This window comes from Rhea americana, unplaced genomic scaffold (genome assembly GCF_003343005.1).
Source record: "Rhea americana isolate MKP2758 unplaced genomic scaffold, rheAme1 scaffold_35, whole genome shotgun sequence".
In the NCBI taxonomy this organism is placed as follows: domain Eukaryota; kingdom Metazoa; phylum Chordata; class Aves; order Rheiformes; family Rheidae; genus Rhea; species Rhea americana.
The window spans coordinates 6332745-6344351 of NW_028186479.1; the positions used below are offsets into that span (position 1 = coordinate 6332745).

Here is an 11607-nt window from a genome sequence, read left to right on the forward strand (position 1 = left end):
GGAGCCGGGCCGGAGCCGGGGTCCGGGGCGCAGGGAGGCTGCGGCGTGCCTTCCCGAGGACGGCGCTCGCTCCCCTTGGAGCCAAAGCTCGGGTGCTCTTTGCACCCAGGCAGCCCGGCGGGCAGCGGGGCAGGCAACCCTCAGGGTCTCGAGSTCAGGTTTTTAAAAGCGCTGAGCTGCTTAGCGAGACTCGGTGGCCTTGAAAAGCCCGATGAYGCCTCGTGTTCGCTGCAACGAGCCCAGCTACGTATGTGGGGCCTTCCCAGGGGCCACCTGAGGGATTAGAGGTCCGAACGTGCTCTGAGATTCGGGTCTTGATTTGGTGTCTAGAACAGCTGTTTAGGCTTGTGACAGGTGAGGGGCGCGAGCTCAACTGGGGATGGCCGAAACGCTCCCCAGGGGAGCCCCCTTCCCCTCACCCCTCCCGCAGGTTCCCTGCAGGCCTCGGAGCAGCTCGAGGAGCTGCCGAGGTCACCGCCAGCGCACGGGGTGCCGCGGCCGCCGCACGAGCCTCTCCCGCCGTAGCGGCAGCGGTTGCTGTTCGTGCCTCTTTACCACGCACACACAGTCCCACACGTATTTAAGCAAAACAATAAATATTTGTTGGGATTTACTATCCTCCCTCTTGGACCACCCCGAGATCAGATAGAGCCCAAGAGATCCCAGACCCTACACACGGGCRCACACGGTCCCTTCTCTCAATACTCGGGCAGCATCTGCTAATCCAAAGTACTTCTGGTCAGCTCAGCACCTCCTGGTTTTCCTTGGCTCCAGATTTGCTCSCTTGTCTTTTTTTAAATTAAAGTGTTCTGCCCTACTGGGGGAAAAAATGAAATTCTCTCTTTGCTGCTGTGTGTAAAATTAATTAGATGGCTCCGATGAGGAGTCAGCCGACGCTGCTCCTAACCGCAGGGTTTCTGGGTGGCAGGGGCCAGCCGGGAYGTTGTATTTCTGCACTGCCTAGACCAGCGTCTGAGTTGGCAGAAGATCCTCAACACCTCTCCCAGCATGGGCCTACTGCAGCGGTCCTGCCTGGCTGAGACGAGCTGTTCCCGCCGTTGGCTTGTGCCAGGCTTTTCCGCCAAGAGCTGCCCGGAGGCGTGTTCCCGGGGCCTTGCTTTGCTTACCTTCGCTCTGCGGCTCCCTGGTGTCGCTGGCTAACGTGCTCGTCGCGCCAGGCGCCGTCCTCCTTTGCTTGAGAGCTGGTGTTTCGGGCTGAGGAAGCTTGTGRTTTCCACCAGGAGGTGTCTATTGTCGCCACAGGTGCCACCAGTCACCCAATGGTGCGAACAGCAGCCTGGGGAGATGTGGCAGGAGTGAGAGGGCTTTACTGCAGCCCTGTTGAGCACACGTGGTCCCCGTGCAAAAGCACCAGCCTGGGCATCAGAAGGGTCTCTCCCGCCAGCCCGCGGCCCTGCTCTGGGTTTGTCTCAGGTGGGACTTCCCATAAGCACCATAACCAGAGTTTTAGTCTTGGAGCGAAAAAAAAAAAAGAAAAARAAAGAATAAAGAGGCTTAAAAGGTTTGTGTCTGATTGTAGCACTTATCTGAAAGGAGGCTTTGCCACAGCTCTGTCTTAAATAGACTGAAGAAATCCTTGACGTCCTAACAGCTCATAAACACACACGAACTCACCCAACAGGACCACACTGATGTGCTGCTGCAACGTGTGATGAGCTGCCCCAGGCCTGTGTCCAGAACTGGGACATTTATGGGGAAGTGCTGTGGGAAAGAGCACAAGGCCGTTGCCCATCACTCCCTGTCTGGGCTTCTCCTGAGACCGGAGGCTGTAGTGCGAATCAAATAACATGGATATCAGTGGTCTTTTCTAAGTTGGTTCCTTGGCCAGATACAATGCTTTTGAGCGCTTGATGATTCACGCTTATTCACAGGCCTAGGAGGATGGAGGGGCAAGGTAATCCTCACCTGAGGGATGAAGAGGAGGTGTTACCTCCCGGGGAAGGAAAGAGACAGTTACTTTATGGAGGGATCAACAAGAGGGAGGAATATTATAATATGCCAAGAAACTCACTTGCGTCCATGCTTATTTAAACCTGTGGAATTACAAATTCTACTTCCCATTAAAGTAAAAGAGGGGCAGGTTTAGCTCAGCTGGTTAGAGTGTGGTGCTGCTAATGCCAAGGTTGTGGGTTCAGTCCCCATATGGGGCTATGCTGAGGGTTGGACTAGATGATCTCCAGAGGTCCCTTCCAACCTTACCGTTCTATGATTCTGTGAAAAGTACTTTACTTCTCTTATTTCACGCCTGGTCTCTTGGTCAGACAGGCCGTAACTCCCTTTAACTGAGATGAAAGAGTGCAAAAGAAAATATGCTTAGGGAAACTGTCCCAGGGCTGCAGGGAAGAAAGAGCAGTGAGCTGGAGGTGAAGGGAAGCAGTCAGAAAAGTTTACGTGGCCTTTGGGAAACCCAAGAAATAGGCTGGGATGCTGAATTTGGAGGGATTTCAGTTAGCAAAACAGTGGCTGGAATAAGACCATGAAGGGAAGCTGGATCCTTCTGGCAACACTGCAGACCTGTGAATTCATGCCCAGCTAGGCAAGGAAATGGGCAGCGAGATCAGAGACTATTTTGATTTGGTTCCTAGGGAATGAGCAGGTGCTGCCAAGCTGAGAAAGGGCTCCTGATTTCCACCAGCATAAACAACATCAGAACAGGTTAGAATGGAAAGAGCTGAATCCATGGTTTTTGAGACCGATCAAGATGGAGAACGCGATAATAGTTGAGGAAACGGGTGGCTTTCCTGAGGACAATGATGGGAAAATGAAGGAGCCAGAGCTTTGCCCAAACAGTGCACCCCGTGCCAGCACTGGGAAACTGGCTCTGAGCCTGGGCAGGGACCTTCCCCCCGTATCTGGCAGCAAGCACAGCCGCTTCCCTACCCCACGGCTCTCCAGAGGCCACATGGCAGAAGGATCTGTGTCTAAGCAACTCCGCGGGCCTTAAATTGAGTCCAGTTTAAGCCAAACGTGGAGAGCTCGAGTTCAAGCGCTAGGAGCCTCTCAAAATCCTCCCGTTTCCAGAAGGGGCTGCACGGAAGTAGTTGCCTYCCCTCCTGCTTGGAGCATCCAGACTGCTGCGGGCTAGGGGTAACTCTGTCTTCCGTCACAGCCTTTTTTTTCATGTACCTGCCGTCCATGTCCTCCTAAATGTCTGACCAGCTCCTGGAAAACTGTAGTCAAATGTCTAAATGTAATACTAGAACTCTGGAGAAATTCCTAGTAGCATAAGGTTGCTGAGCAGTTTAGCCAGGTGGCAAGAAACTGTCTYGGCACCAGCAGAAGTGAAGTTAATTGTCGAAATAAAAGTCCGAATTTTAGCACCAGCAAAGCAGATAGCAGTGCTGCCAGCTTACGATCTGATTGCAAATCTTTCTCATATTTGACTGATTGGTTTCCTTTCACGTAGCTGTGGTTGCTGAATTAAGGGATTGCAAGAGAACTTCAGCATAAGCCTTATGAATTTCTTAATTTGTWTGAGTTTAGAGAAAGGCTTGCGTGATCACACGGCAGGAAGAAAGGAACCTTTTACTACCCTCCCAGTGCGTAGCATGCTCTCAAAAACCATCAGCATATTAAAGCTGGTCTCTCTCTAGGAGCAACARAGAGAAGCAGGACTTAAGTCATGACTTTGGAACCCCTAAGGTGGCCAAGCACRGCAAAAGCAAAACTTAGCATTTGCCGAAACACTGCGAGAAAACGTCTAGGGAGAGAACTGTCTGCGAGCACACCCAGCGGCTCCAGAAAAGCCGGCCCTGCCGCGCCAGCTGGGCGGAAGAGGGTCTCTGTACATCACAAAATGGCCAAGATTTCGTTCCCTTTTCACCCCTCCCAAGGTACTAGCTGAGGGGCCTCAGTAACTATGAACTTCTGAGTCTAAATCGGGGAGATCAAACCTGATCTGCGAACGCCGTGACATGGGCACTCTGGGGTGCCGGCATTGCTGATCCTGTCCTAGTCTTGAGGTCAGGACGACAACGGAAATGTTCAGAGCTCTTAGGATAACCTTGGCCTTGTTAAACCGTTCCAGTGGATGAAATGGTGTATAAAAGCACCGCTGGAGAGTCAGCAGCAGCAGCCCAGTTGAGAGCCTAGCACTGTTTTGCAGGGACAGGAAAAAGGTCCTTGTTACTGGGTGTGCCTGATTAAAAAAATGAAAAAAAAAAAAAAGGAAAGCATGTTTTGTGAGTAGGTGGGTGCCTAACGAAGCACCCTGCCTGCCTAGGTTTGCTTTTTTTCCTGTTTTGCGAGTCCCTGAAATGCCTTGAAAACAAGGCACATGTGACTCAGGTCCCTCACTGGTGGCCCGGGCACTGTCATCTTGAAATGTCGACCACTACCCTACCCTGGAAGGAATACCGATTTCTGCTTTTTCACGCCCCGAAGGATGAGCGCGGTGTGATGGCCGGAGACAGGGACATCCCGCGGAGACCTGCTTCTCTTTAAAGCGTTATGCTTGGTYGTGGCTGGAAATAACTGCTGCCCCGCACGCCTCCAGCAGCCATTCGCCGCAGAGACCTTGTTTAACCTTCTTTGGTGTTTTTAGACACRCTTAGCCATTCCCCGGAGCACAACTATGGCAAGAAAAACAGCAGGCATACGTGACCTGATGCATTGCTCCCATCATCWTAGCCTGTGGCCGAGGAGGCTCAGCAGAAGACCTGATTCACAGCTGTCATGTCCTACAGGCAATATAGTTCCGTAAATTTGAGAAGTAAACCCGTATGCCACCCGGTTCTGGGCCTGCTCTGGTGTTTTGCTCAACGAATGYTTGAGGAAAAGCAGCCTGCAAGGCTCTGGGGTAAGGATCAGAGCTCTCTCCTCCCAGGTCTCGCCAGTGACAGAGTCATGCTGCCTTTTCTCCCCAACCCTGGCGCCCAGTGGTTGCTTTTCACATGCAAAGTAAACTAGTGTCATGGCAGGGCTTGGAGAAYATCCCACTGGTGGTGGTGTCTGCTGAAGTTTAAGAGAAAAACTCTAAATGGAGGCGTAAGTCCCAGTTAATTCCTACTTATATCGTATATTGTTTCTCTACAGAGAAAATGCAGAAGCTCCGTGAGATATTATCTGTGTCAAATCAGAATGTCGAGTCCCTCAAAAAAAMCAAACCAAAAATACTTGCATACTCACGTCCCCGGGGAGCCACAAAAGAGAGCCGCTAGCTCTCTTTTAGCTACAAACTTGGTTGCAGCTAAAATGTGTTACAACTGCTCTGCTGAAGCAAAATTTTTAAAGCCTAAGTGTGTGGCATGGACCCTCTCTCTTCCCCTTTGCCTCCAATCTTCAGCCAAAACAAGCCTCCCTCTCCKTCCCAATCTAAACCATTTTTACTAAAAACTAAACAAACTAAACCAATGTTGAATGGCTACTAGAGCTGCAAAACACCAGCTGATCAGGCTCCCTAGCTTGGTGAAYGTCACCCTCAGCACAAACATAGGTCTGGAGGTGCGTGAAAGCAAATCACAGATTCAAGGACCTACAGCACAGCCCTCTTCTGCTTCAAGGGAGCCCTAATCGTCAAACAGACCTTAGGCAGCGATATACAGGAGGAAAAAAAAAAAGGTAAATTGCAAGTGTGTGCTTCCTGGGCAGCACAAGCAAAAGCCCAGCAGGAGTTGCTGGACTYCTCGGCTCTAATACACAGCTTTCAGTCACTTGACACTCCCAGCACAAGCAATTAAAAATTTCTGGGACAAACACTGAGCTATCCTGCTCCACAGATGTTTCCTCTTAGTTCTACTGGACTTGAGTCAATGAAAACGTGGCAATATCTGCACAGCAACACATGGAACTTTCCACCAGCCCAAATGGGAACAGGAGCAGTCTTGGTTGAAGCTTCTATTAAAAATCTCTAACTGCTATTTTTGTTTGGGGGTGGAAGGGAGGGGTTAAGCARAGCTAAGAAAATAGAAATGAGCAGCATAGTCCTTAACATGCCTGAGAACCACAGTCTGAAATATTTYTTGGCAGATGTTGTGTCAACTGGGATAGCTGTAGGCCCCTTTTCCCCCCTATCAGAGCTTTGTTTATCCATTTGGGATATGGGTTGGTAGCAGCAACTCTCCAGGGGCTGCTGAGACCAAGTGAAAGCTGTGTAATGCTTTTGGCTAGACTCTTTATTTACATCTCAGGGGTAGAAACAGCCCCAGTTGGAATGGGGGTCAGCCTTCATCCCACTGCTTTTAGCTGCCATTAAATGGTAGGAGTAGGACCTTTAAGAGGTCCTTTAACCGCCCCCCCMTTCATTCTGTGCCTGCTTGCAGACCCCACAGAAGCACAGGTGGGAGGATATGCAGGGTGGGAGGAGGCACTGCTGACATTTGCAACACAGCAGTTCACAACATCTCTCCTACTGACTGAGGAAGTTTTKGTCCCCAGTATTTTGTGACTGAGGCAACCATTTTTGTATGCACAGCTGCTCCCCAGGCTTCCCTGTGTTGAAAGTAGAGATGGATTCTCAGGTACCTGAGCACACGGCCTGGATCCCAGATGAACCGAGTGTTTCCCTTCCCTAGTAAGAAGCACAGAGGGAATGGATGCACATTCACCTCCTCAGAGATGTCAGTTAATGCCTTTAGGAACAGGGTGAAGTTTTCTTCCCCTAGCTCTCATAATAATATATATATATATATATATAAAAAATATATATATATATATATATAAACTTTTAAAAGGAGAAGGGATGTGAAACCTGTTTACAATAGAGCCACCACTATCATTAGTAACTTACAACGTATCTGGAGATCCTCCATTCAGCTGGAAGGCTATGCAGAAGCACACCAATTATTAAYTAACATGTTACAACATTCACCCCAGAAATAACTCCGGGAAGTCTTCTGGTACCTAACCACAAATTTACAGTAAAACAAGCAACAGCTACTCAGAGAACAGCTGTGGCTTAAGGCTAGTCCTCGTTTAGATTAACTATTTTCTGGAACATTAAACAATGTGATGAAACAAAAAAGTGCCTATGATAAATCTGAGGTAAATGTTTTTTATTTCTTCTTCCTACAGCTTTCATTTTTTCTACACTCTTACAAGTAGCTTTGCATGGCAAGGAACGGGCCACATCTGCTAAGAGTCTGTTAAGTTAGTCTTTGCCCCAAGTAAAATAAYTCTGTAGCAGTGTTTAAAGATGATTATACATATTTCCATTGTCACTTCTTGCCTGTATTACTACAAAGCACTACCATATCCTACATAACCTGTTTTATTTAAAGTACTGAAAAAGCATCCCTTTGAAACAGACACAGTTTCTATTTTTTAACCTGACTGTTCATTGTACAGTTTAATATAGTGGCTACCTATAGGCCAGATACACAGTGGTATTATAGTCATCTTGAACAATTGCATTAGCCAGCTCCAGGGAAAGAGTTGAAGAGATTTTGCAGTCTGAAGCTTACCATATATTTTAATGTGATCGTGATTATTAAATTAAGTTGTACCATGTTTTGTCCTAGATTTGCATTCTCTTTTGGCAGAGAACCTTCCCCTTCTTCCCACCGATAGTCAACAGACTCTTCTTAATCTGAGAGTAGGAAATTAAAATCTGAAATTCACCAAAGTCAGCTCAAGTAAGACCCAAGCAACTTCTGGATTACTGCAGTGGTTTTTAATATTTGTGCAACTACTTGAAAAATAACTTCTTCTTTAGACTCTCCCATCCTGTGTTTCTTCCTAAGCCACAGAAGGAAGAGCTCTTACCCTCTGCAATACCTGCCAATTGGTGCAGGGCACCTACTGCTTTGAAGCCCAGGTGATCCGGCAGCTTTTCCTGTCTTTCCCAACTTTGAAGAAATCCATTTGGAACCTGCCTTTGTGAAAACGTAGCAGAAGGACAAGGGTACTCCTCCTAGTAGAAGCTATACAGTTGTCTTCCTTTCTATTCTGGCCCTTATCCAGCAAACACCTGCATTTGCACAGGTATCTCCTATGTTATTACTGATCAGGAATTAGCAGGACAGTGGCAGAGATGAGGCAATAGCTCTGTGGCAGTGCTGTCCAGCACAGGATGTAAAGACTCATTACTGACAGCCACTACGATTCTCCAGCCAGATTATTGAATTCTTCAAAATTAACTTATTTTCCCTTCTGCCTTAGCTATGCCTCTCTCCTTAGCTACCATGAGATTTCAGCTATTGTACCCATTGGCAAAAGGGATAAGGCAGGGCTCTAGTAGCAAAGAAATCTTGATTTAAAATATGAACTGGAAACTTGGGGCCATGTTGCATTTATAGTAAAACCTAATCACATTTTATTCAAAGAGAGATAAGAAAATTTGAAGGCAGACTTCCACCAGACACTGCTTTCTTACTCTTGGTACAAAGAATTGTGCGGCCAGTGAACAAACAAATCCCAAGAGGCCCAAAATCCAGCTTGTGCTGCATTGAGGACATCCCCACGCATGCTCTAAAACACAACAGTTGGTCTGAAATCTGTGCCAGCCACTCTTGAAAACAGACTCAAGCATTTCCCAGGCATTATATCGATTGCTGTTGTTGTGCTTCCTATGCGCAGACACTCATCCATGTGGAAAGCATCACCAATTTGCTTATTCCCATTTAAATGTAGTTTTCTTCATGCTCAGTAGCATTTTAAAAGCCTGTTCACTGGAAGGAAACAGGTATTGGAACAAAAATATCCTTTTTCCATATATAAACGACAAGACTGCACAATCAATTAAAAAGAGTTTTGAACATTTAATAAACACTCATCCTAGAAATCCAACTTTTTGCCGCGTGGTCCCCAAACTCTCCTCTTCATCCAAAATCTTCTGTAGGGATGTGTGCAATGATTTGCCTACTCTCTTTCCTGTCTGCAATGCAAAGAAAGAAAAACAAATCTGAGATATGCTTATTAATGGGAAGATAATTCAAATYGAACATTTCCTTTGACAAATATTTTCCCCTTAGTGATTAATATATACCAGCTGATATGTGAAAAACATGCTTTTAATTAAGAAAAATAATAGTGGACGTCTCATCTTAATCTGATTTTTGAAAAAATGTGTGCCTAAAAGCAGTGCTCCCATTCYGCAGAGAAGCATTCTGTGATCATTAATGCCAGATTGCTGCACCACTGGATTGTCCAGGAGTACAAGTTAAATCTATATCAGACACAAGCACACATTCARATTAGCCAACACATGCTAAGAAACAACATGACAGCTGCCAGAGGACAAGAGATACCTGACCCAGCAAGAAAACCTACTGATAAGAGGTTCATCAAACTTTTCTCAACATACTCAAACTCTGAAGAGTGAGTTTAGACTAGCTCAGTGCTTCATCATATGGCCAGAGGTTTTGGTCTCGTATTAGGAGCCTAAAATGCACACTGGCTTTATCACCAAATCAGTCTCTGTAGGCCAGATTCTTCATTATGATAAATTTTGTACAGTCTGGGGGCCTCAAAGAAATTAGCAGAACATTTTCTTTACAGAAATGAACTCCCAGCAGTGGAAATCCACCAGGATTAGTTCTGGTATCAGCCCCCACTTTTCCACACACACAATCATACTGCTGAAGCTGCATGAAAAAGTAATGTTGGGAAATGCTGAAATAAAGATCTTAAAGCAGTGGTGCCTTAAAACTTTCCTGCAATTCCTCTGAATGACCTGAAGTACTGACTGTACAGAGATGAACAGAGCCCACCTGTTCTTAAAAGCCAAAGTCAAATTACATTTAACTCATTTTATTAGCTCCTGATCTGTCCAATTAAATCTACATCTGTCATACAGCTAATGGCCYGCAAAGCTGTCTGCCACTTACTGATGGCATTTGTCAACACTGTGGGTAAATAAACCTTAAAATAAGATAAATTTCTAATTTCAGACAAGCTTTGATGCAGTAGGGTACCTAATTTCAATCCTAGGCAGTGTGAGTCATGCTAAAAAAAGGGGACACRCAGGAACACACAGCTCAGCCCTGGGGCAAAGCTCACAAAAGCACTCTGGCGTCCAGAGGGGTGATGTACTCAAACGTAGGATAACGTCACCCACATCTAGTCAAAGAGAAATGGGCTCTGCATAGAGCTTCAGAGCTGGTAACAGTGTTGGGCAATGTGTCAATCTCTCACTCCTGCCTGCCCCCCTTATGGATGACAAACCCAGTGAAAAGTTCAATTTTAGCAGCTTCCCAAAACTTTCCCGTGAAGCTGCTTTCCTAAGAGGTATGTCCTGGCTGGAACTCCTGTCACTCCCAGGCAGGGAAAACTGAACACTTTCTAACCTGCAACTGAATCGCTAGGGAATGGAGGTGTCAAGCAAGGGTTATGCACCCTTTCCGCTGGACATTCTCAGGTATTCACTGTGTTTCTTCTTCCTCTTGGTTCTCCAGCTGAGGTGTTGAGTCTGATGCAGTATCAAACAGATCATCTCCTGCCTCCCAGAAAACATCTTTCTTCTGTGTGATTTCCTCTCTCACTCTTTCAGCAAACTATTCACTACCCAGGAGAGAATACTTCTTCCAAGCAGGTGACAAACAGCACAACTCACTGGGTAATGACCTTATTGGCTTTAAATCCTTGCACCAGCAATTAGGGACAAATTCACTAAAGCTCATAAGCACAGTAGGAAGGTTTGAAGGCCTCAGGGGCTACATTGTACACACATCTCTGATGTATGCTTAGATGAGCATAATATGGTCCCAAGTGCACCTTTGGGGGATGGGCTATACAAGTAATTCCTGAATTCTGGAACTACAGAAGTTCATTTCCTAGAGCTCCGTGTGGAATGAGATGGATGATCAAAGTAGAGGCTCTGATCAAAATTTTTCTTCACTTAGCTATCACATAATTTATATGGGAGTATGCTTCCACCGTGAACCTGTATCTGACTTAAAACACTCATGTCTTCACAGAAGTCATACACCCTAAACCTCAACTCCTCTATGATGTTTAGTTAGAATTAGACTCAAAAGCCATCAGGAAGACACGAATATCAGATGTCCGTATCAAAAAAGTTTGGTTTCTTTAGCATACCAAATTGGAGGTAAATTTCCTCTGCATCTGCCCAGATGTTAAGTGGAGTAAGTGGCTTCTCTAGATGCGAATAAATAGCCCACTGGTAACACTAAGATTAGCACTCTGGATGCACACCATGAAACAAAGTAGTGCCTTACATACTCAACATGCAATTTCATTTGAAAACAGTTGTTTTCAAGCTTGGCTCCAATTTCTGCATTCCTCACTAGAGCTATGCTGATATTAGTTTTGGATCTCTAGGAAACAGAGACAGTTTTAAGTATTTAATTTTTGTTCTGACTCAAAGTTCAAAACTCATTTCTGTCTGATGCTTAAGGCCAAGCCCAGGCATGAGAATTTATACTGGAACTCAAGAGTTTTGAGAACAGCCTGAAGAAATGTTTAAAATTGAATTCTCATGTGGATGTGAACAACAGCCAGGTAACAGTATTTTCGTGGGGTAGGAGCAAATCAAAAATGCAATAAAGAAGCAAAGAAAGACGATAGTAAAATAAGAACAGTAACTTTATCACAAGAAAAATGAGTTGTGCTACAACAGAATGAAATGTACTAGCACACATTGAAGTACCATCTCAAGTTCTACAGGGACTCTTCCATGTCTTCTCTGGT

At 46.0% G+C, this 11607-nt stretch overlaps 1 protein-coding gene across 2 annotated transcripts in view; it reads right to left on the reverse strand.

The window, feature by feature from the left end:
• Positions 1-8697: 8697 nt before the first annotated feature.
• Positions 8698-11607, reverse strand: part of EXOSC7 (exosome component 7) — a 21494-nt gene continuing 18584 nt past the window's right edge. Inside the window, exons 8-9 of one of the 2 annotated variants that reach the window (XM_085311890.1) lie at positions 11140-11234; positions 8698-8833 (exon numbers count right to left, since the gene is read on the reverse strand). In XM_085311890.1, coding sequence (XP_085168016.1) covers positions 8818-8833; positions 11140-11234 — 111 coding nt within the window. In that variant the 3' untranslated portion in view covers positions 8698-8817. The remainder of the gene's footprint in view (positions 8834-11139; positions 11235-11607) is intronic. The other variant, XM_085311891.1, reaches the window with a different exon arrangement.